Source organism: Plecotus auritus, assembly GCF_963455305.1.
Source record: "Plecotus auritus genome assembly, chromosome: 9".
Taxonomy (NCBI): Eukaryota; Metazoa; Chordata; class Mammalia; order Chiroptera; family Vespertilionidae; genus Plecotus; species Plecotus auritus.
This window is the reverse complement of record NC_137783.1, coordinates 24,001,336-24,027,219: the sequence shown is the minus strand read 5'-3', so window position 1 is coordinate 24,027,219 and position 25,884 is coordinate 24,001,336. Positions and strand designations below refer to the sequence as shown.

Below are 25,884 nucleotides of genomic sequence, written 5' to 3'. Positions count from 1 at the left end.
GGCACATTGGATTCTCAAAAGCTGGGCACATGGACAGGTTCACACGCCAGCCACGCCGCCTGGTTCTCCCCTGAGGCCAGTGAAGCTCACCTCCTGCTGGGGAGCCCAGGGCAGGACACCCGGTGCCCTGAAGCTGAAACACCCTTCCAGGGCATATTCCGGGGGGACGAAGGTACCAGACGGAGAAGAACAGGCAGGCACTTCTGGGTCAGCGCAAAGCAAGAGGTGATAACAGGTGGAGACAAAGTTCCCAGAACAGCGAGGGTTAGACAAACAAGATAAGAGGGCTGTGGTGACCTGGGGCAGAGATGGCCTGGGCACTCCCGCAGAAGGGGGCTGGAGCAGCCCCAGAATCCGTGGTTTCTCGTGGGAGAAGGACAGGGCCGCTGAGATGAAGGCTAGGGGCTACCTGTCGCGGGGCGGTGCCCAGGGGAGCTGCGGGAACAGCCTTTGGTTCCTTCTGGGCCCGTCCCCCTCCTTCCGTCACTTGAGAAAGTGCCCTCCACCCCGACGCTGGCTTGCCAGGAGTTAAGGATAATTACCACAGCTACAGCACCTCAGCGCTTCTGTACAAACAGCCCATCGTTTGAAAACTAACATGTCTTTTTAAAAAATCCCAGCTTTTCTGAGGACTCAGTGAGCAAGGTGCTTTCTACCCAGGTCTGGGTCTCCCTGCCTCCCAGGCAACAGAACGCGCGGTGCAACCTACTAAAGTCAGCTGCGCCCTATTTTCTGGGTCCCCAGAAATCTTCCTGAACCCTGGTCTCTTTTTTTTTTTTTTTTTTTTTAAACATATTTTATTGATTTTTTTACAGAGAGGAAGGGAGAGGGATAGAGAGTTAGAAACATCGATGAGAAACATCAATCAGCTGCCTCCTGCACACTCCCTACTGGGGATATGCCTGCAACCAAGGTACATGCCCTTGACCGGAATCGAACTTGGGACCTTTCAGTCTGCAGGCCGATGCTCTATCCACTGAGCCAAACCAGTTAGGGCTGTGGTCTCTTTCTTAACACCCAGGCCTAGAGCAGCTGCGCCCCTGCCCCCCAAGAGTTTCTGTCCTTCATTGCTCTTCCTTTTATTTTTTTCTCTTTTTCTGCTAAACCGTTAAGTCTTTCACGCTTTCTTAGAAAACATTATGACGAAAAGTAGCCCTGATTTAAAATAGAAGACAACACTATCCGACAGGTCAGAATCAATGAGGTTTTAAAACTATATAAATGACGTTGAGTTCGCTTTGTCCACATCGGACCGAAGCTAACTACACACAGAGGGTTCACAAAAGGGGAAGTAAGTATAATTAGTTAAAAAAATAACATTAGCACTGATCAAAGAATGGTTAAGTAAACTGTACGGCACCACGCATCCAAGAAATAATGTGCAGTCATTAACGGCAGCAGACGGGAGGCCCGGGACTTGGGCCCACGTCCGGGGCTGCGCTCCAGCACCGCGGGGAGACCACGGCTGTAGCCAGGAGTGCAACTTCTCCCTCCTCTCAGCTTCTCCACAGCAACTCCGAGGAGCAACCCAGGATGCTGAGCACCAGGGAAGAGCCCTTATTGTTCTGTGCCGGCTCAGTTGCTTCCTGTTCAGCTTTGGGCACGTTATACCTCTTTCTCAGCCCATTTCTCATTTTTAAAATGAAGTAATAAAGCCTCTTGCACAAGGACTTGGTGTAAAATATAAGTGTGCCAAGCACACAGAGACATGCAACCAGTGTCCCCTGCACAGAAACACATTTTCCATTCGAATGGACGTTGGTAGAAAATGCAGGTTGGAAACGCTGCTTTTCCCTTTATAGAGAACCTTCCAAGAATATATCTGTTTTGTACATAAAAGGAGTATCTGTAACCCCATGTGAACACTGGTCTTTCCAGAAGTCAGGCGGTTAATTCAGGGCCTGCCTTTTGGAAGGGATGATGTAATTGTTTGGGCTTCGTATTTATCAGTTGCCTAGGAAACTCAATAATGAGGAAATATAAAGTAGGTGTGTAAGTGCTCTGACCTCAGATAAGCTGGGGTGTTGGCTGGCTTTACATGAACTAACAGATCTTTTAACTATAGGTGAACTCTGCTCCTACTCACTCCTCTATTTTAGAACGAATGGAAGTAGAGAATGAAAGAAACAAAAAGTGGCAAATTTTTCACATGAACGTCAGAGACAAATGAATTGCATAGAATCAAAAGGAAAATATCCTCAAGTTAGAAGTTAAAGTATTTGAAAAATTTTTTAATCTGATGAGAACTATCTTCAAAATATTTAACACAGCCCTGACCAGGTAGCTCAGTTGGGTAGAGTGTCGTCTGGATACCCAAAGGCTGTGGGATCGATCCCCGGTCAGGGCACATACAAGAGGCAACCAATGAATCCATGGACAGGTGGAACAACAAATTGATGTCTCTCTCTCTCTCTCTCTCTCTCTCTCTCTCTCTCTCTCAAATAAATAGATAAATATTTTAAAAATGAATATAGGTAACCAGATCCTATGTTTAAAATGAAAATTCAAGTATAATACATACCAAAATATAACTGAAATTTAAGTATTACTTTAAGTGAAAACTAGGATTTTAGACAGACCAAATTAAAACAAAATCATTCCTTCTGTGTTATAAAATGGATGAGATTTAACACGTTAAAGCATAGCATTTACAGTGAGTTTAAGGAAGTGGCTGGAACTCCTGGGAGGGGGGAATTAACTGTGGCGTGTTTTCAATTAGTTTGCACAAATGCCCGTTCACAGACGGAGCCCATGTGATGAGCTGCCTAACAGGAGCTGCCGGAGTAGCCAGTTCATGTCCGTTTAGAAATCTCAGGTGCAAAGTGATCCTTGATGTGACTCTTAGGACGCTTAAGTGTGATTTTTATTCTATTAATGGGAAAAATTTTGTGATTAGATTTCTGACATTTTAAATGGAAGCCATTTGAGAAAATATCGCTTACATGCAACCACTCCATTTACCCATTCGAATGCACCCAGGAGTTCAATTTCATACAAGTTCCTGTTTTATGTACGAAAGCTAGCTAGCTACGTTACCTTTTTTGATTATATCTCAATTCACCATAAAAATTAGCCCCCCAAATTTAGAAAAAAAAAATTAAAGTTCAAATTTTCAATTGGGATTAAATCAGTAACGATCACAAACTAGTCTAAAAGAAGTTTTTAAAAGCTGTTGTCAATTTACTTATGAACTTACTAATAATTCATTTTTTATCCAACAGACACATACTTTGCGAAAAATAGTATGTCTAGTGTATGGAATTTTACACTGTCCTAAACTTTAAGTTTTTCGCCTTATTTAAAAAAGAATCCCCGTTCACTGTAGCTTATTCAGAAGATGTAATTAAGGAAGAAAGTAATAAATCACCTATACTCTAAATACTGAGAATTATTTATAAATACGGGATCCTAAGACAGTCTACTTTCTTTTAATATGTTTTTATGGACTTTTTTTTTTTAGAGAGAAATATCAATGATGAAAGAGAATCACTGATCGGCTGCTTCCTGCATGCCTCACACTGGGAATCGAGCCTGCAACCCAGGCATGTGCCCTGACCGGGAATCCAACCGTGACCTCCTGGTTCATAGGTCGATGCTCAACCACTGAGCCACGCCGGCTGGGTGGGACAGTCTACTTTCCCAGGAAATTCACACTGTGCATTGACTCCTACCATTTTTCATTGTGAATTACCACTTCATTTTAGTAATTTTAAGGTCTCACTAGAAGTTTCACTGTAACAAAAAGAGAGACTTGCACCCTCAGGATCATGGAAATCAGACAGTGGGAAACCAGGAGAGAAGCAGAGCTTACTACTAACCTTCCCCTTAGCTCCTCTAGCGTCCAGGCCTCGAGACTCAAACTTACTTTCCCCCCCGGCATAATTCATTTGTCTCTGACGTCCATAATGAGTTGAGTCAGCTCCTTGCTTTGACATGGTCCCGCCACCCCATTCTGCACAGGAAGGCTTCCCCCCGCTTCCCGTAACGCCTTCCTACCCCCAGCTTCCAGCCCGGGCCAGTGTCACAGCCTTGGGGTTTTCCAGCCCTTTCCTCCTGCAGTTCCCTTACGGGAAGAGCTGAACCAGAGCCAGGACCCAGCACGGACAGCGGAGGGCTCTCCCTGCCGTCTGATCTCCGGGCCTCCAAGGCAGGAAAAAACGGGCGTCGTCTTGCTGGGTCGTGCGAGGAGTGGCAGTGGTGGACAAGTACTTACTTGCGGCTCAGAGGCTAAGTTCATCTTGTACGGATGACGTTTCCCTTCCTCTGTCACGAGAGGAGACCAGACTTTATGTTCAGATCTGCAAGAGAGGGACAAAGCTGCTCTTTCGTGCATGCTAAATAACTAATACACACCAAAAACAGAATGGGAAAAGGCCCCCTCTTGCCTGACTCCTAGGCTCTGAGCCAGCACCCTGCCACCCGCCTTCCCCTCCACTTAGCCACCAGCGTGATCATTCGAAAGCACCAAGTCTGATTACGTCGTGTCTGATAGCTGCCCACGCTCAGCCCTGAGGGGCTTTCCAGCTGCTGGGACTTCGTGAGCCTCGACCTCCCTCACTACACTCTGTCTCACTGTCCCTCAGCCACACTGGCCGCCTCCCTGCTCCTGAGCATGCCTCATGCTGCCCACCTCTGCTCAGAACAGAACGAGCATCTCCTTCCTCTCTCCCAGTGTTCTTGATCCAACCTGGTAACCAACTTATCCCTGAAGCCTGTCTGGACCCAATAAAAGTGATGCCTCCTCTGTTGGGCTTGCAAAGGATTTCTTTGTACCAATTGCAATCTCAGTCTGGTCTCAGTTTTCCTTAGTGTAGGTTTTTTCTCTCTTATGGGGAGAGAATATTTGTACTGTCAGAGTATCTTTGTACTGTCAGAGTGCCTAGCACAGTACAAAGGTTTTACTCACGCACAGAAGTAAAATCTGTTCAGTTTGTTGGTAAATGGGTCAAAAATCAATTAAACTATCTCGCTATATAAAACCGTAATATGCAAACAGACCAAACAGCGGAACTACCAAACAACCGGTCGCTATGACATGCGCTGACTGCCAGGGGGCACGCACGGAACACAGTGGGCATTGGCAGCAGGCGACAGAGTGTGGAACATGGCGGGCATCGGCTGTGGTGAAATGGTGGAGCAGGTGAGCAGAGGCGCCAGACCAAGGCAGGGTGCCAGTCGCTGTCATGGGGACAAGCGCATCTGGTGGTTACTGGAAATTCTTTGCTCCCGCGTGCACCGTGGTCCCACCGGGCGCTCACACCTGCTGCTGGCGCCCGCCCTGCTGGCACCTGCTGCCGGTGACAGAGCCACTGCTCGCACCTGCTGCCAGCGCCCGGGCTGTCCCAATCACTCGGCGCCGTCAGTGGGTGCAAGCAGCGGCCGCCAGCCCTGATAGTCCCTGAGGGCTTCTCCACCTCCCCTGCTTCTGAGGGGCGATAGAGGCAGCAGCCACTGCTGGCACCCAGTGACAGTGCCAGCCCCGCTCACACCCACTGCTGGCGCCGGCCCCAATTGCTCCACGCCATCAGCGGGTGTGAGCGAGGCTGGCACCGTCAGCACACAGGAGCGGCAGCAGTGGGATGGGCCAGGTGGGGGCACGGAGAATGGGCGGAGACCCACCCCTGTGCCCACCACAGCCTTGCAGCCCACAGTTCCTTTCAAGGTGCACAAATTCGTGCACTGGGCCCCTAGTTAATGAATAAGTGAGTGAATGTCAAACTAAGGCTTGAAGGAGAAGATTTGGACTGAGGTAGAAACGGAAAAGAGAATGTGGGGGAAAATGAACTTCTGAGGGGGTAGTCATAAAATGTGTACCTCCCATGAGGATAGGGCACTGACGTGTACGTAATTTTAGCTATCCTGCCCCGCACTGGGTCCTCCCACCAGTCTTGTGGTGCAGGTAGAAGAAAGCCAAAAACCTATTCACAGATGAGAGCCTGAGCAAAGGGTTCGTGATGAAGAGCTAAGGTTAATGAGACCTTAAAGAGCAGGTTACCGTGACAGATCAGAATGGAGAATGGGAACTTGATCCAACAGGAAATATGGGGCCATCAAGGTTGAATCAAATCGCTTCTGAAATCATGCTCTTTCCTTCCAAGACTCAACAAAAGAACGGGAATTCTACCCCAGTCACTCCCGGTGCACGTTCCCCACTCGTCAGCCTCTGAGAACAGTCAGCTCTCCTTTCTTCCGTGTCCCTGAACATACACTCAGCGCTTTGCCTGGCGGGGTGCTCTCTTTCCCTGTCACTGTAATCTCCTGGCGCAGTACCCACTGCTGGTGTGGTGTGGCAGGAGCCACATCCTGAGCAGATTCTCAATGGTTTCCAGGAAGTTTTCATTTCATTATACTTGGCAATAGTTAACGATTTTACTTCCTCAAAGTGGTACTGGATCAAGTGAAATGCAGAGCCCTAGCTGGTTTGGCTCAGTGGATAGAGCGTCAGCCTGCAGACCAAAGGGTCCCAGGTTCGATTCCGGTCAAGGGCACGTACCTTGGTTGCAGGCTCCTCCCCAGCACAGGCCCTGGTCTGGGCTCGTGCAGGAGGCAACCAATCAATGTGTTCCTCTCACATCGATGTTTCTCTCTGTCTTATTCTCTCTCTTCCATTCTTCCTAAAAATCAATGGAATAATATCCTCAGGTGAGGATTAACAACAACAACAAAAATGCAGAAAGACCCCACAATATAAGAAGCACTATGACAAATAGAGGGGAAATAAGCAACTGAAGTTCCAATTCCACAGACCTTGTTAATTATTATTTTTTAATCCTCACCCGAGGATATTTTTCCATTGATTTTTAGAGAGTGTGGAAGAGAGAGGGAAAGAGAGAAATATCGATGTGAGAGAAACACATCGATTGGCTGCCTCCTGCACGAACCCTGACCAGGGCCAGGAAGGAGCCCGCAACCGAGGGACGTGCCCTCGACCGGAATCAAACCCAGGACCCTTCAGCCCGCAGGCCGATGCTCTATCCACTGAGCCAAACCGGCTAGGGCAATTCCACAGACCTTTTGACCTGCCTATGGATACATGGCACTGAGCTGGGCTGTAAGGGACTCAGATGGGAGAGGCAGTCCTTGCCACAAGCAGCTTCCAGTGGATCCGAAAGAACGGTGTTTCCCCGAGCCTCACCTGGATACTGTGAGAGTCATGTTGTCTACACAGCCCTTGATTTTGTTCTGAGCTTCCAAGTGCGTCATGTTGCTGGTACTTTCCCCATCGATGGCTGTAATTATATCTCCAATACATAAATTAGCTATGGCAGCCTTGCTTCCGGGAGTAACCTGGAAAAAGGAAAAGAGCTAGTTACTACTCATCTCCAAGGCAACCACTGAGTACGTTATCACCAGGCCAAGTAGTCACGGATGTGGATCAAAGCATGTAAAAAGGAAAGGGACTAAAATCATGTGTCGATAGTAACAAACCTTTATATTTATGGAATACATTATGGTTTACAAAGTCCTTTTCTACATACTATCTCATGGGGTCCTTACAACAACCTCGTGAGGAAGGACAAACACCAGTCCCCATTTTAGAGACCTGAAAAGTGAGGCTTACAGAGATCCGAGATTCACCTGGGGTCTCCCAACTTGTATATTGCTATAAGGGTGGGGAAAAGTAAGTTGACAGTTTTGAGTCTGGGGTCTCCCAACTTGTATATTGCTATAAGGGTGGGGAAAAGTAAGTTGACAGTTGTGAGCACGTGAAACATAGTGTTTATTCTTATATTAGTATTTATTAATTATTGTCTTATTTTCCATATGAATAATTACAAACTTACTTTTGCCCCACCCTGTATTACTACTAGTCAACCAACTAGTTTATTACAGAGCTAGGACTCAAACCTGGAAACCAGACCACTGAACCTTGCTGCTTCCTTAAAATAAATTGCCCATTACATTAAAAACACACACACTTAGAGAACATTATGTACAGTAACATCTGTGTCTATAAAAGCCTTAGTAATTTATGTTCTTTATGCACGGAAACAAATTGGAACACTGAACACCCAATTGTTCAGTTATCTATTTCTATAATGGTTCCGGTTTTTACAATGAGCTTGAATTACTTTTGTAATTAAAAAAGGCAATAAAAAAAAAAAAAAAAAAAGGCAATAGCCCTAGCTGGTTTGGTTCAGTGGATAGAGCGCTGGCCTGCAGAATGAAGGGTCCTGGGTTGGATTCCAGTCTAGGGCACATACCTTGGTTGCAGGCTCGATCCCCGGCTGGGGTCAGGGCATGTGCGGGAGGCAACCAATCGATGTGTCTCTCTCACATCGATTTTCTCTGTCTCTCCCCCTCCCTTCCACTCTCTCTAAAAATCAATGAAAAAATATCCTCAGGTGAGGATTAACAACAACAAAAAGGCAATAAGAGTATTTTTAAATCTGTAGAGTGGGTTTAGTATTTACACTGGTTCATTTCCTCCCACCCAAGAAGTTGGCTATGATTAGTGTCATTTTCTATAGGGGGCTGGTTTACTGCAGGACAATGCTTCTGAGCCAATGATTCCAAATTATTGGGCCCCCAATGCTTGGGGGGGAGCGAATCAATTACTGCAACAGGTCATCAAAACCCATCTGCCTACTGACTATTCCATGTGAACTGAATAAATATCATGCCTCACACACTGATGTCCAACTATTTTTCAAATAAATACACATGCTGTAGTGTGGCAAATGAAATACAAACTCAATGTGAAGTAGTACTAACCTCAGCGTAATTTCTTGTTATTAGGCTCTATACTAAAATTATTACTACCATGCCAGTGTCATTCCCTGACTGTGACATAAAAGACTTCCCTTAAGCCCTGGCCGATGTGGCTCAGTTGGTTGGATGTTGTCCGGTACACCAAAAGGTTGCCAGTTGGATTCCCAGTCAAGGGCACATGCTTGTGTTTGGGGCTTGATCCCCGGTAGGGGGCGTGCAGGAGGCAGCTGACAGATGTTTTGTTCTCCCTCTCCCATCCTCCCTTTCTAAAAATAAATAAAAATATTTTTTTAAAAAATAATTTTCTTAATGAGAATTCCAAGTCCCCCAGCAGCAGAGTGATGGCAACACACCCAGACTCCCAGCGACCACAGGTTGTGGCCTCCCCTTGGAGAGGACCCTGGACACCTGGGAGCCAACTGACAAAGATCTTGTGACACGTGCGCCTCTGTGAAGCTGAACCAGAGGTAAGAGGCCCTTCCAGGCACCACAGCAAGACACAAGGCTCAAGCCCTAAGCCTCCGCATCTGATGTGGTTTCAGCAGCCAGTTTCCAATTTCACCTCAATGGAAAGGCCGGCACCTCCGGAGGCTGGTGTGCTGTCATGGTCCATGTCCGCATTAGCACCGACCCCATAAAATGAAGAGTGGATGACTTGATCCTTGAGGTCCCTTCTGGCGTAGACCTGCTCTGACTTTACCAGGCAAAACTCTCCTGGAATGTGGCAGGACGTGGAAACCAGGGCAGAGATCTTGACCTCCTAAACTTCCTTTCTGGCTTTCCCATCGTCCATCCACCAGCGAGCCAAGGTCAGACCTTGTCTCCCCCAGCCACTGGGAAAAGACATGCACACAGACAAGCGTGGCCGCTTTCCGTCTGTCAGCGTGGCGGAACCAGCCTCTGAGTCAGCAGCACAGGCAGTGAAAACAAATTCCTCTCCTGAGGAGACTGATCTGACATCACTTCATGTATAGCTCAGTTTTTTCTAAAGAACAGTACACCCCTTGTTTAAAAAATGGCCCTAGGCATCACTTCATTTGGGATTAGCAATGCTTCTAGATTGGCAAACTCTACCTCCAGAGAAAGGAGCCTGATCAAACGCATTTCTATGACCAAATCTAATGGTGCGAAAGATAAAATCCAAAATCATCAGCCAGGAGCCTAACGACCATGCCCCGCTCCTAACCAACCTCATGCCATTCCCCCACTAAACTCTAGCTACAGGGGTTCCTCGTTTCTTTCCCACTGCAGGACCTGAGCACCTGCTATGGCCTCTGCCTGGTGAACGTCTTACCCTGCAGGCCTCAGCTTCAACAGCCCTTTCTCAGAAGCCTTTCCTCGCCTCCAGTCTAAGTTATATCCCCCATCATCCTTCTTCATCGAGGCACTTGTCACACTATGTTTGTCAATCTGTTTTGTGGGTTAATTTATGTAATGTCTGAGGACCTACTAACAAGGAAGGTATGTGAGGGCAGGTTTTGTCTGCCTTTGGCGCTGGGGTATCCCCAGTGCCCAGCACCAGGCCTAGCACATAGTAGGCACTCAATAGACAGCTGTCCAATGAATGATTGAATCTAGAATATCTAGTGTTATTAAATATGCATTCATGCTACTTAATTTTATCCTTTAAAAATGTGACTATTTTAAAAAGGGATCAAATAATCATTTCCCTTGGCATGGCTACCCTGGAACGTGACCACTCACAAAACTAAAATGATGGGAGTGGAAGATCTGAAAAGATGAAAAAGGAAGTTTCTCTTGATTTTACGTATTTTCAAGTATTTCTCTTGAGATACTCAGTGGCTAAGAGCTCTGGAATTTCCAGCATTTGGTTCAAACTGTCCTGTGGGAGAGGCATTTCTGCTAAGAACATCCCACAGGTCCAGGACAAGCTGAACCAGTCTCAAGAGCCCTGAGCCTGAGTAATCAAGGCCTGGCCATCTATCTTTCCATCTACTTTTTTTTTAAAAAAAAAAGCCAAACTGATGGGAAGCTAAAGGAAATCTTAGAGTTACAAGACAACATCATCAGATGGGACTTGGATGAAATTACACATAAACCAATTAAATTCATTCTTTTATGAGCTGTTGTTTTTTTTTGTGTGTGTGTGTTTGTTTGTTTTTAAATATATATTTTTATTGATTTTTTACAGAGAGGAAGGGGGAGGGATAGAGAGTTAGAAACATCGATGAGAGAGAAACATCGATCAGCTGCCTCCTGCACACCCCCCACTGGGGATGTGCCGGCAACCAAGGTACATGCCCTTGACCGGAATCGAACCTGGGACCCTTCAGTCCCCAGGCTGACGCTCTATCCAGTGAGCCAAACCGGCTGGGGCTGTGTGTGTGTTTTTTTTAAATGACTTAAACAAATAACAGATTTGCCTTCACCCAGCAGTGTGGCTCAGGGTTGAGCACTGACCTATGAACCAGGAGGTTACAGTTTGATTCCAGATCAGGGCATATGCCCAGATTGCTGGCTCCATCCCAAGTAGGGAGCATGCAGGAGGCAGCCAATTAGTGATCCTCTCTCATCACTGATGTTTCTATCTCCCCCTCCCTTCCTCTCTGAAATCAATAAAAATATTTTTAAAAAATAAAAAATATGTATATTTGCCTTTTACAAAGCCCTTTCACACCCAATCTCCTCTTTGAGATTTTAATAATGACGACCTCACCACCAATATATAACAATGACAGATGAGGAAACTGACTCACAGAAGCTGTGACTGACTCAAGTTCACACAGCTAACGGCTTGAGCCTGAACTTGACACCAGACTCCCTTTCTGCTTTACCACAAAGCCACAAGCAGATGCTCCAAGCCCAAAGCGAAAGAGAAATCCAGAATTAAGGAGACTCATCACATTCTACAAAAGGTACTGGAGTGTCACAGATCCTGCCGCTGCCTGGGTGCCTCCTGTCATAGGACCATCAGCTCAATTGCCCTGTACTGAGCAGGAGCCCGGCAACCTCATCCCTTATAAAACATACAGATCAGAACACAGACTGCAAGGGCCTCAGGGAGACCTATCTCCAACACCAGTTCGTTCCCATCTTGACTGGTGGACTCCAATCCTTCCTACACTCTCTATTCATCATAATCATCAGTTTTGGTCATGGGTTAACTTACCAATCCTCGTGGTAAGATCAGGTGGGACTATTACTGCATCATTACAGATGAGGAAATGGAGGTACAGGGGTTAAGTGGTTTTCCTGAGGTTATTAGCTGGTGAGTGGCAGGCTGTGGGCTCCAGAGTCCATCCACTTAACCCAGTATGCCACAATGTCCTTTCTAATTTCCTCCTGACCATCAAACACCATCAGAATCAGCTCATGATGCAGTCAGCTTTAATTTCTAAAATGGAAATCCTATACTCTCCTCCAAAGGAACAGACCCATTAATTGAATGGACATCCTCAGCTTTCTTCCCCAGAGACCATACAACTCAATCACACAACTCTTGCTGCCCAAGAATGGGTTTTAGGCACAATAATTTCCACTAATGACCAACCTGCTCTTTTCCGCAGAATTCGCTCATGTCTTCTTCACTCCTGTCCCGCCCGGCAGACGTCTGCTCAGAGGCAGGCCTGCACACCCGCCCTACACTGCAAGCTCCTCATTGCATCTTTAAAGCCTGTGCAATGCTAACAGACTCCTGAGCACACAGAAGGTTTTGAAGAGTTTAATTTCACTTCTAAATGGTGCAGACTAGAACTTTGATACAGCTCTCCTGCTTTCTTCAATTTACACCTAAATACTTAAATACTGCTGTTATGTAGAACTGCATGCATACCCACCCCGGCCATGACAAATGAAGAGGTAACCTTCCTCTGTGATAATGGCATGTTTCTACTTTATCCTTCCTCACTCACTCACTCATTCATTTATTCACTCATCAGACAGTCATTCCTTAAGTACATTCTGAAAGACAGTGTAGCTTGTTGATTAAGATGTGGCTTCTGAAGTCAGATGGTCAGGGTGCAAGTCCTGTCTCTGCCACTTATAAGTGTCCTTGGATAGGATATTTCACCTTTGTGTGCCTCACTCTTCTCATCTCTGAAATGGGGATGGTAGCAGTCCTGACATCCGAAGGCTGTTGTGAGGATCACATGAGATGATTCAGGCAGAGCATACTGTCAAACGCTAAAAACATGAGCTATTATTTGTGGATTCCGGTATCCATACAGGCGCTGGAATCCAGATGGAAAAGGATCAATCACAACCTCCTCAGAAAGACAGGCATGTACAACAGCTGGTGAGTGCTGTGCTAGAAGCAAGCAAAGAGGCAGTGGGAATCTAAGGGTGGAGTCAGGGAAGACTCCCTGGAGGAGATGCCGCTTAAAACTGTGCAAAGACACTACAGGAGACGGGAAAACACATACCAAGTTATAGGAACAGCATATGGACTGGCCTGGATGAAACACAGGACCTGAAGGGAGAGGAAGGGGGTGAGGCTGGACATGTAAAGAGATCAGACTGCAAGGGCCCTGTTACTTTCCTTCTAACAAGATTGTACCTTATCTGGGAAACAATGGAGAACAACAAAGGAATCTAAACATAGCATTTGACTCAACTGCCCAGTTACTGCCAAGAAACAACCACCAAGCCTTAGTTTTGCTGAGATTAAGGTGACTGAATGACAACACTCTCCTGATGGCAGTTCAAAGAAACAGGCCGTTCAGGATCACCCAGTCAGCCTCCAGGCCAACCAGTGGGAGGCTGGCTTCCCCCAGTGAACCTTGCAGAAGGCAGTTCCATTAAAAGGGCATGTTGCATTGACAGCTGGATGGGGTTCCTTTAACTCCCTAGGCTCAACATTGAAAGCTGGAGGCCCATGAAATGAATCCAGCCTGCAATCTTGTTTTATTTTTTTAACTTAAATTACTTGCTAATAATTACATGTCAGTAAATTTCATACAAAACCCCTAGATTCTCAGCTTCTTGTGAAAAATCAGAAAACCTAGGCATTCTGGACCTATATTCCCGATGGCAACAATCAGCACCAGCTACAGAGCTTGTACCCTCCAGATGGGACATATGCTCTCCATTCAGCCACAGCCCACCACCCACACCCCCACGTTCTATTGCCCTCAACACAGAAACTTCGTACCAGTTGCCATTATCATCATTCTTGAAGCTATTAATTTCATCCTCTTACTACTTCATCGTTGAGTCAAAACTCATTTATGTTGCCTCCTGACCCCTTCATGCAAATGTGTTTGTAACCAACCACTGGCCTAGTTAAAAAGTTATGTAAAGCTGCCCTGGCTGGATGGCTCAGTTGGTTAGAGCAGTGGTTGGCAAACTGCGGCTCTCAAGCCACATGCGGCACTTTGGCCCCTTGAGTGTGGCTCTTCCACAAAATACCACGTGTGGGTGCGCATGTACAGTGCGATTGAAACTTCGTGGCCCATGCACAGAAGTCGGTTTTCGGCTCTCAAAAGAAATTTCAATCGTTGTACTGTTGATATTTGGCTCTGTTGACTGAAGAGTTTGCCGACCACTGCCCTAGGGGTTATAAAAAACACATAGATCTCAACACCCCACCTTAGATCTACTGAAGGTCTACACAGTGAGACCCATAAATCTACTTTTTTTTTTTTAAAGCTTCCCAGGAAATTCTGATGTTTACCAGGTTTAGAAACATCAAGGGGGATGTTGACTATCCTTTCCCCGAAGTTCTCTTCCTGAATGATGTTAACTCATCAAGGTAAACAAAAAAATACTTAGACCTACATCTCAGCGCCTCCAAAAACAACTATAAGGGCTTACATTCCAGTTAAAGTGCACAGAAGGCCCTTGAGAGAAACGTCCGTTAGAAAAGTATTTCTCTACCTCTTAAGAGTTTTTTTTATAAAATACAGTCCCTATAATGTTGGTCAACATCCTTGAAGTTCTTTGCAAACGGAGTATTGTAGAAGTAATTTCATTCCAGATGTGTCAATAACTCAACCTGGTTCCTATTTTGCCTTGGCCAGAAAACTCACAGCTAAACATAGTACACAATTTCAGAAACCACCTGATTTAAAGGTCTGGACACATCTCTCTTTTGTTCTATGTTCATAAATCCTATTACTTGTGTTCTTACGTTTTAAATACTCTAAATTCATGTTTGGTGTTGTAAATCAACTTAAATCCTCTTTACAAGTAGGTGAGAAAGCATAAATGAAGATCGTATTATATGGAATGAGACTAGAATAATGAAATTTGGGATTCAAGTTGAATCTCAGTGTCATAGGCCTTTAAGAACCACCAATGGCTGGGGCAAAGTGAAACTATGATTTTATGTAGGTTGGCCTGAAAACCCCAAGAACTTGTCAAAATGTTCTTGATTACTCTATGACCATTTTCTCAAGGAAATGTGGCAATAAAGTGGGGTTCAGGTACATGTAGGATTTGTGCCTTAATCAAGCTTCATTTCATGCTCACAGCAAATGGAAGCTCTTAACACTAAGCGTGGCAGTTCAAAGAGACTTTTTGCTCTCAGGCTGAAAGAACAACCATCATTTCTTAGGTAGGAATATAATTAAAAAGCAGATAGCAAAACAGAATACCTTAATGTATCAAGAAGCCACTGAGTCTCTCAAAAGTCTCCAAACAAGGCCCCAGGAACCCCTTGTGCAATAACCACCACCCCTAACCTAAGTCCTAGCCCATCACCCAGGCTATGGGGACCTGACCTTCCTCTCTGCAGAAGGCCAACACCAGCTTCCTTCTCCTCCGTGGAGCAATGCAAGACACAGCCTAAGGAATGAGCGGCTTGGAAGCCAGGACAAGCCTGGTCCCAGCACAAAAGCAATTCCTTGGTGCTTTTCCCAGTCCTGACCAGCAGGACAGTGTGACCTCAGTGGTTAGATGATCCTCTCCTCCTCTCAGTCACCTGCCAGGAAGTAATACCTTAAAGCCATTCTTCTTCCCTCTCTCCTCCTCAAAGACAAACCAGCCCCTTTGATATCCACAAAGGGGGGGAGGGAGCCTCTGGTTAGGGGTCATGACATGGCTTGGTAAATTTCAGGCCAGGAGGCTCAAGCATTCACTTACATGCTATTCCCTTTGATCCATCCTCTTCCTCCTATCTCCTTAGATCAGCTGTGACCAGCTGGAATAGCCAATATTTCTCAGGTAATGGATTTCACAGAATGAGGGAGTACAGAGCAAGGGCCATTAACGCCTAATGGGCCTTCATGGACATTTCCTGGTTCTCATAATCTGACAGATGAGCCCTGACCTTTATGACATGATGTAAACCTACGTGAGTCTGGATATAACACTCTTGAAAAATCAGAGTACCTATTATTAAGCATCTCTTAGTTATATTGAGCAATTCACCACCAAACCACAGGCTCTTAGCAAAGGCTTCCCCAGAACTCAAGAGGAAAATGAGCAGCTCCTCCCACAAGAGCACCCCTATCTCTGGCCCCACCCCTTCCTGTCTTTTGTCAGTTGCTGGGAGAGAAAAACAGTCAACATACACCCAGCAGCAATTTGGACCTGGGTGTGGATTCTCTGAAATCTTCCCTTGAAAGCAACTAGAGGAAATAAGAAATTGACATAGAGCCCAGCTGCTTGGCTCAGGGGTTGAGCATTGACCTGTGAACCAGGAGGTCACGGTTGGATTCAGGTAGGGGTCAGGGGCTCCATCCCCTGTGTGGGGCCAGAAGGAGGCAGCTGATCAATGACTCTCCCTCTCCCTTCCTCTCTGAAATCAATAAAAATGTATGTATTTTTTTAAAAAAGGAAATTGACACAGAAAAACAAAAACTCAAGGGGATAGACAACTGTAGATTTGGAGCAGAAAAAAACACCCAGGGGACAGTGGCCAATGTGTGCATCATCAGGGAGTCCAAAGTAGAAGTTAATTAAGAAACTGGGACAGGAAGAAAGCTAATTTATGTCCATTTAAAGTTGAAAAGCTGGACTGAAATGTTAAGTCATCACAATAACATAGATGAAAACATTGAGGAGCAAACGTAGCTACACACACACAACATATTCTGCATGATTCTGCTCAAAAACAGGGAAAATTAAGCTATTGAGTTCAGGAGGCATATTTGGGTGGTGAAACCATGAAGAAAAGCAAGGTGATAAGCATAAGTCATGATAGGGTTATGGGTAGTGAGCTTCTGGGGCGCTGGCAATGTTCTATTTCTTAACCTGGGTGGTGCTGATTATACAGGTGTTATTTACTTTATAATCATTTGCTATGCAATTATATTTTATGACTTTATTTCACAAAAAATAAGTTTTAAAAAAAACACAACACACAACAAGCCCTCGCCCGTTCGGCTCAGTGGATAGAGCATTCCCTGCAGACTGAAGGGTCCCAGGTTCCACTCCAGTCAAGGGCACATGCCTGGGTTTCAGGCTAGATTCCCAGTAGGGGGCGTGCAGGAGGCAGCAATGATTCTCATCATGGATGTTTCTCTTTCTCCCTCTCCCTTACTCTCTAAAATCAATAAAAATTATATATATATATATATATATATGTAAAAAACAATTTCAAGTACATGGATGAGAGTTATATTCACAAGCTTTAGCAATTTAACAAAAGACTAGAGCCAATACCAGAATAATCCATGCAAGAGAAAGCAAACATAACTAAATGGAAGGCACTCCTCTCCCGGCCTAATTTTATGGTTTGCGTTGGTGTGGAGACTCAAAGTCTACACATCCAAATCCACACTAGCAAACTCTATCTGCCCAGGATGATAACTGTAACACACCTACCAACCAGGAGGTGTGTACCACTCCAGCTCAGTGCTCACACCTCCTTACTGTTGTTCACTGTTTACAGAACACTCTCGCATTCATACCGCATTCATACCGTAACTCACAGCCAGTGGCCGGGGCTGTCTCCACTGCAGTGAGGGAAGGCAGCCTCCACAACAGAAGGCTCACCCCAGGTTCGGCTGAGGAAGCAGCAGAAACCAGGCCAACGCCAGGTCTCAGAGGGCCACTTTCCCATTTCCAGGAGCAGGCCCCAATTTTCCCATTTGGAAATAATGAGATGAAGAAATAAGTAAATCACTGTCAGCATGAGAATGTCACCTCCTCTGAGTCACTTTCGCTTTTCAATTAAAGCACCTGCAGGTAAAGATTAGCTTCCTTCACTAGACCATGGACATCTTGAGAAAAGAGTTGTATCCTCTCATTTCTGAGACCCCCAGGGCTTTGCGGTTTCTGGAACGTGCTGATTAAACATGTGATAATAAATAAATGAATTAATTAATACGTGAAAGTACAAACTAATGAATTTACAGTGTTGCTTTCCAACCCATATTTTGTCATACCTACACAGTGCCACCTACGTTAACTTTTGAAAGCAGTTAAAATGCCAGGCAAGTAACTGCCCTTTTAACAGATTGCCAATAGATCTTCCGCTTCTTAAAAAAAGGTTGCATGTCATATACAAATGCAGAAGTGGAGAGGGCTGACAGGTTAATTATAGACACAAAGAGTGGGGACAAATGGACTATGAGGTAAGCGAGTCTAAATGTGCCTTCCCTGGGCGAGCACTTATTAATAAGCCTGAAAAGATTTACTGGGCATGGCCAGGTTCAACTCTGTGCCAGGCTTGGGGGTGGGGGTCCAGATAAGGAGAAGGCACAGTTTCTGCACTTGAGGAATTTGGGGAGAGAGCCTGTACCTGCCCTACCAATCAAAGAGGTCCCTTCAGGGCAGCAGGTGGGAGACAGGGGGAAGATAGGGCCTAAGAGCTCTTGACACCTGCCTTTTTCTGGGAGGTGGGGGGTGAAAGGGGATCAGAGAAAACCTCCTCAGTCCCATAGCCCCACCTGAAAGAAAGTGTGGGCAGAGAAGCCAAGAGGAGGCCCCAATTCTTTTCCCCCGGCACCTCCCACTGTATTCCTTCAGCTGCTGGTGGCAGGGACTGAAGTCAAAAGGACCCATAGGGATCTTCCCCTTCTCTCTCCACTCTCATTCCCCTGCAAGAAAAAAGATCATCTGGTAGCTGAAGAGGCAAGTTTAGGGCGAGCTTTAGCAGATGGGCCCAAGAATGGAACGTGAGACCTGAAGGCAAGGCGAGGACACCAGGCAGTGCTTTTTGCTCTTTTTTTCCATTTGATCCAAAAATGTTGATTGGCCGCCTTATAGGAGCAGGCAGTGAATGGGATGACTCTGTGTGGGACCTCAGCCTTGCCTGTAGCCCAGGCTCATGACCAAAGCCTGGGCCTCAACACAGGCTGGGTCTCCCGCGGTTTCTGCTTTATTTGAGGGTGATGGGTCTGGAGGTCTCTGACGGAACCTGGGCCCTTCCAAAGAGATGAGGCCCTTCTAAGAATTTAATTATTCCTTTGATTCAAGTATTCCCGGGGTTTCGAAAAGTGCTGATCGGCTGATAATCCGGGAATGCCAGTAAGAAATATGATCACGGCCACTCCCGCAGGGGGAGGAGAATGTCCAAAAAGGTTTATTCCGGGGGTTTTTGTTTCCAAAATGCCGCCTTTTTCCCAAAAGGCATTAGGGAGGTGAGACCTGGCCATGGATCAGGTCCAAAGAGTGAGAAACGAGTCGTTTGGGAGGTGTTTAAAGTTCATCTCACTGGCCCCAGTAAACTTCCCACCCACCAACCCACCCACCCACCCCACCTCACTGTACAGATGGTCCGGGCGTTTCCAAACGACCTTCCGCCACTCCGAGCCTTTGAAGAACCGAAAGGTGTTAGCTCCCAGTTGCGGGATCTGCGGGGACCCTGATCCTCTCGCCGCTGGACAAAGCGCGTCCACACGCCTGGACGCGCTTCCGGGGCGAAGGAACGAAAAGTGCCTGGTTCTTTCTCACGGACACGGGAACTGCGCGCAGGCGGGCGCCCGGCTCTCCCGGAGCGCAGCGTCTGGGAAGGGGCGGCGGGCCCGAGGTGCGCGGGAAGCGCTCAATCCGCGGTGCTCCCGGCGCACCTGGATGCTCCCGCAACCCCAGCTCCGTCCCCGGCTCCCGAAACCGCCGTCTCCGACAGCGCCCACGGGGCCCCGGCCTCCCAGGTTTCCCCCGGGTCACGCCGCTCCCCAGCCGCGGCGCACCCCGCTCCCCGCTCCCCGCGCGCCCCAGGCTGCTCTTACCCGGGAAATGGCGAGAGGCTGCTCGAAGTCCTTGCCCCCCACGAGGCGGAAGCCCCATGGCCCCGGGCCCTGGAGAACTATTTGCTCGGTGGTCATGGCACCGCGAAGGCGAGCGGCGACCCGCGAAGACAGACGCGGCAGGACGCGGCGGGCGCGCTGGGCTTCCCCGGTAGCTCTCCGAGTGCGCGCGCCGCGGGCCGGGAGCGCGGGGCGGGCGGGGCGGACGGGAGCGGGAGCGGGGGCGAGGGCGGCTCCGCCCAGGCAGTGGTGAGGCCGCCCGCCCCGCGAAGTCCTCCCCGCCCAGTGTCCCGCCGAGGGTTAGGGACTCGGTCAGAGAAAGAGCCTGGGGTCTGGTCTTGGGGCCACCCCAGCACCGCCGAGGGCGCTAGGTGCGAAGCAAGCAGGTTCCGACAGACCCGGGCTTGGCGCTTTGTAAAACGATAAGAAGTGCTGGGCAAAGGCAGCCCTCTGAGAGCAGCCCCATCTTCACATTTGCTTTTGTAGACGATAATGATGTGTAAAAGGTGCAATCGAATGATCTCTGGAATCTACGGTGCAGACAGGGCACCTGGCCCCATTTTACAGCCGAGGAAACAGGGTCGGCCTGAGGTTAAAAGACTAGCCCGAGGCTACCCAGCGGGCGCTCCCCTAGCAAGGGAAGCCCGTCTGGGTGCGTTTATAATGCTAATGAGACCGTCGCGCGGTGTTGTACAGTATTTGGAATTCAGAACCGTCCTAGAAACTTCCTCCAGGCTAGAGTTCGCTGTAGGTTCTGACCTTAACAGCTCAGACCTCTTGTCTGGGCGGGCCAAGAGCTAGCTAATAAGAGGAAAGGGCACTGGGTTGCGTAGGAAGACTGGTTCCCAGCCTGCCACTAGCCTCCCACTGGCCTCCGCAGCCTTGCTTTCTCCGTGCCAGGCCAGCCCGTGTCTCACGCTGCCCGCTGGTTCCTTGCTTCACGCTGAGTAAAGCCGAAATGCTTATGGGGCCACCCACAAGGAGGCCCACACCCTCTCTGACCTCATCTCCTCCAGCTGCCCCCCGCCGCACCTCGGGCTCCTGGGCTCCTGCCTCGGGGCCTCTGTCTGGAATGCTCACCCTGGCTCTCTCTGTTCAGATGTCACCATCTCTGAGCGCCCTACTTAAACCTCCTCTCCAGAACGCTGCCACCTTTCTTCTGCTTTATTTTTCTCCATTGTATTTATCACCATCTGACATACTCTGCATTTTACTTATTACTTGCCCTACCCTACCCCTAAGCATTTGTTCCGTGGGGGTAAGGTGTTTATCAGTTTTATCAGATTACCCCAGTATCTAGAATAGTGCTCGGCACACAGTACTTAATGAATGCAATACATTGGCCATTATGACACTTACCCTTGGGACCAGGTGCCTCATAGTTTTCTTGGCACTCATCCATCCTGCCCCAGGGCCCCAGTGCTGTGCTAGGTACAGGGCACATGCCCGATGTATGCGATATAGAGATTTATAAACCATATATACTTCCACATATAGATGACTAAAATATATTTCTCAAAAATATTTGGTTTTCACCTACAATTCCTGGCTCACCACTGCAGAAACGCACAAAATGTCCCGTGTTGAGAAAGATAGCGGTGTCTTTTGTTATGTGAATGAAGTGACTTATAGAAAGCACCTATGGATGGGGGCTGGTTGCCAGGAGAGTCCACCACGTGATTTAGAGGCTTAGAATTTTCAATCCCGTTCTCCCCACCCCCACCTCCGGAAGGAGGGAGGGACTGGAGATGAATCAATCACCGATGGTGTGATTTAATCAGCCATGCCTACGTATAAAAAGCCTCCATAAAAATCGACTGACCTCAGAGGTTCCCACAGCCTTCTTCTCATTGGGTTCCGTGAATTTGCTTTTGAGAGCTTCCAGGTTGGTGAACACATGGAGATGCGGGGAGAGTGGTGCACTTGGAAATGGCTTGGAAGCTCAGCACCAACTGCCCCCCGCCCCGCAAAAAAAACACAACAAAACCTTACCTTATGCATCTTAACATCTGGCTGTTCCTAAGTCATATCCTTTTACAATAAACCAGTGCTGTAGCAAGTAACATATTTCTCTGAGTTCTACGAGCTGTTATAGCAAATTAATTGAACCCAAGGAGGAGGTTTTGGGAACCTCTGGTTTTATAGCCAGTCGGTCAGAAGTGCAGGTAACAACCTGGACTTGTGATTGGCATTCTGAGTTGGAGGGGGTCATTGGAACCTCCAATCTATCACCTGTGGTCACCCCCGGGCGGAAAATATGAAATGGAAAGTTTCAGAAATAAACAATTGAAGCTTTAAATTGCTCAGTGTCCTGGGTAGTGTTGGAACGTCCAATCGACAGCCAGTTGGTCAGAAGCACAGGTATGAGCCTGATTAAGGCTGGCTTCTGAAGTGTGTGTGTGGAGGGGCGAAGTCTTGTAGATAGTGTCAAAATTGAGTTGATTTCTTGAACACCTTGCTGGTGTCAAAGAGTTGTTTGTTGGCGTGGGGAGAACCCCACCCCATCCCACGATCCAGTTGGGTCCAGGAACTTAATTGAATATGTTTGTTAAAAGCAGAGCTCTGCCCTAGCTGGTTTGGCTCAGTGGATAGACCAGTGTCGGCCTGGGGACTGAAGGGTCCCAGGTTCAATTCCAGTCAAGGGCACATGCCAGGTTGCAGACTCGATCCCCTGTGGGGGGCGTGCAGGAGGCAGCCAATCAGTGATTCTCTCTCATCAATGATGTTTCTATCTCCTTCCCTCTCCCTTCCTCTCTGGAATCAATAATAAATATATTTTTAAAATAAAAGCAGGGCTCTGTCTCCTGGTCCACCTACCAGATTACACATGAAACGATCATCTTACTTCTCTGTATCACACACAATGTCTATTTTTAGGAAGGGTTTGCTTACATTTAGAAAGCAAAGTGGATTTATGTTATCTATACATCCCTCCCATCCCCTTGCATCCTGATATTCTTTGAGTCTGAGAAAAAAAGAATGGACTTACAGCCAGGAACCAGCCAGCCACCTGCTTCATGGAAGCCCCAAATCCACTGGCTTTGATTAAGATTCTGCTGATTAGAAAACATGCTACCGGTAGTGTTTCAAGTCCTTGCAGAATGTGGGTAGAATTGCTAAATTCTGAGTCTGCCCTTAGATGTGTAGCAGTTTGAAGTATTTTGTGTCCTAGGAGGAGGAAAAGGTTGAAAAGCCACAGCTTCTGTGCTCCCAAGGAGGGGGCCTGCCTCTCTCTCATTCATCCCGTGTGTCCTGCTAGCATGGGCCTGATACTCATAGGTGCCAACAGTGCTTATTCTACACAACAGTCTTCTTTTAAAAAAATATATTTTATTGATTTTTTACAGAGAGGAAGGGAGAGGGATAGAGAATTAGAAACATCTATCAGCTGCCTCCTGCAACCCCCCCGCTGGGGATGTGCCCGAAACCAAGATACATGCCCTTGGCCGGAATTGAACCTGGGACCCTTCAGTCCACAGGCCGATGCTCTATCCACTGAGCCAAACCAGTTAGGGCCACAACAGTCTTTTTAAAATATATGTTTTTATTGATTACAGAAAGGAAGGGAGAGGGAAATACAAATATCAATGACAAGAGAGAATCATTGATCAGCTGCCTCCTGCACACCCCACACTGGGGATGGAGCCTGCAACCTCCTGGTTCATAGGTCGACACTCAACCACTGAGCCACACCAGTCAGGCTACACAATATTCTTTACAGGCATGGGCCCTGGTACATTTGTGAGGGCTGTGAGTCCTCAGTTGCATCCTTTAGTTGTTCAAGGTTCTCAGTTGTAGTCTGGATCTATGTAGCAAGAGCTATAAAACAGTCAACCCTTTGACCCATACATCCCCTTTCTGGGCAGTGATTCCAAGGATATAATTTAAAAGAAGAAAAAAAGCTATATGTACAGATATTTATAGCCACATTATTTATAATGACAAAAAAACAACAACACACAAAACAAAACTGGAATCAACCAGTAACAGAAAAGTGACTAAATATGGTGTGGCCATATGAGGGAATAGTATGCGGCAGAAGATTAACAACCCTGAGGACTAAGAGGAGACAGGGAAATGTGTTTTCAGAATAGGTAAAAGTAAGTGGAACAAGACTATCTGTAAACCAAATATTATTATTTGTAAAATTTATGTCAAAAAATGAAAATTATGTCTTCTTACTGCTAAAAATTAGGAGAAAGCACAAAAAGCTAACTTTGTTTTGGGAGATGCAATTGGGGAATTTTTTTAAAAGAATTTCCTCTAATGATGGTGTAAAGTTTTCAAAACAAATAAAATGTTCTCAGCTTCTTGGATTGGTGACTAAAGGTCAGTCTTTCTGGGGGTAGGAAATCTCATCTTCTATCTTTTAAATCTCTTCTACCCGGGAGCTCTTAACTGGCCACACAGCACGTACTCAAATGCCCAGACGGATTGACAGCTCTGGCTGGGAACGCAAGCAACCCTGTCTTATGTTAAACACCATTTCTTATTTATCCCTCCTCCCAGTTCCGTCAGACCTTTGACTCCTGCAGAGGCCTTAAGCAACCTCTCTGAACTTCAGTTGCCTTATTATTATAATGAATTCCGTAGAAGTCTGTTGACCTAAACAGCCGCCACCAAATGTCTGGAAGGGGTGGGTGGGGTGGGGTGGTTGGAGGGGATGCAGGAGAATGCTGGAGAAATGGAAGCAAGGGTGGCAGGAACCGGACAGAGGAGTGGTCCAGGGAGCAGGGCGGACAGTGGGTCTTTCCAGTTATCAATCCAGTTTTGCAGGGTGGACAGGGTAGGAGGCTCTGCCTGCGGATTCCCCCAGTCTGGCTTCTGCAAAGCTGGCAACCCCACACCCAGGGTGCCATTGCCAGGACCCCCAGGGCCACTCTGTGGATGGAGACAGAGACCAGGACTTTACCTATGGTCGTTTTTCATCTCCAGGTCCTGGACTCGCCCAGGTGTCCCCATCCCTGGAAATCGCCACCAGGACCCTCCTCCGGGGCTGAGCGGTTCTGGCCCGACCCAGTGGGAGCGTAGGTGACTCGCAGACTCAAGGCCTGCGCTGGGGGTTGAGGCCGGCTCTGCCCAGGCGCCAGAGACCGCGGGAAGCCGCCTGGCAGAGGCGCACAGTGACTCCCACGTCCTCAAACGGCGCAGCTGCCCGGGGCGCCCTGCTCAAAAGACAGCCGAGCGACATGCCTTTTTTTTTTTTTTTTTTTTTCTGTAAAAAGAATGAAACCTAAGCTTAGAGGTTCGCAGAACAAAGACGTCTTTCCCCGCCCGGCCCTATCCCGCCAGCCCAGTGGCGTTCAACCCCTAACCCGCCCCCAGAGGCCGCGCGTCCTTTCCTGGGATCCCACGCGCAGCGGCTGGTCAGCGCGGGCGGCTGGACTGCTGGGGGAGGTGCCCGCGGCTGTGCCAGGGACTGGGCAGGGAATTGGCTCCCGACTTTTGCTTTTCTCCCGCTTCCTGCTCCAGCCCAGAGGAAATCCTGAAGTGGCCACTCGGGATTGGGTGCCTTTCAGGTTCCAGACGGCACAGAGCATGCTCCTTGGCACTTGCACCAAAAGGACACGTGTGCACCTGACCTGCCTGGGCTTCCCTCGCGGCTGGAAAAGCTGGGGACGGATAAGCTGTTGGGTCCAAGGCCATGTTCCTAGTGGACAAGAAACGGAGGGACCAGCCCCAGAGCTGAAGCGGTTACCCACCTGCCTCCTGGCCCCCACCTGGACAGGTGGCACCGAGTTCTCAAAGGCAGAGGAAGCGTGACCACCACCATTTCTCAAGCATGCCTGAATATTGAGAAGAAATTCCATAATAGGATCCTGGACAAAGTGATTCATATTAAACATTTAGTATATTGGAGAAGTTAAGACAAAAACACAAAATGTAATATGACAGTGTTGTTCACAAGATAATGAATAAATTAATAAATTATAATTAATCTGCTAATCTGAGACTTCTTTTAAATTTGTGGGATGAACATATTTCATTTTTGTTATTGTATTTCTGTGACTTTACATGTAACTTCATCCAGAGAAACTGCCCAGCTGGTGTGGCTCTGTAGTTGAGCATCAACTCA

The 25,884-nt window shown here is 47.4% G+C and overlaps 1 protein-coding gene across 1 annotated transcript in view; it reads right to left on the bottom strand.

Annotated features, from left to right (window-relative positions):
* PDLIM1 (PDZ and LIM domain 1) overlaps positions 1–20,126 on the bottom strand; it is a 35,341-nt gene extending 15,215 nt beyond the window's left edge. Inside the window, exons 1-3 of the mRNA XM_080642469.1 lie at positions 19,791–20,126; positions 7,136–7,287; positions 4,214–4,298 (exon numbers count right to left, since the gene is read on the bottom strand). Of these exons, the coding sequence (XP_080498595.1) occupies positions 4,214–4,298; positions 7,136–7,287; positions 19,791–19,886 (333 nt within the window). The 5' untranslated portion in view covers positions 19,887–20,126. The remainder of the gene's footprint in view (positions 1–4,213; positions 4,299–7,135; positions 7,288–19,790) is intronic.
* Between the last annotated feature and the right edge of the window lie 5,758 nt (positions 20,127–25,884).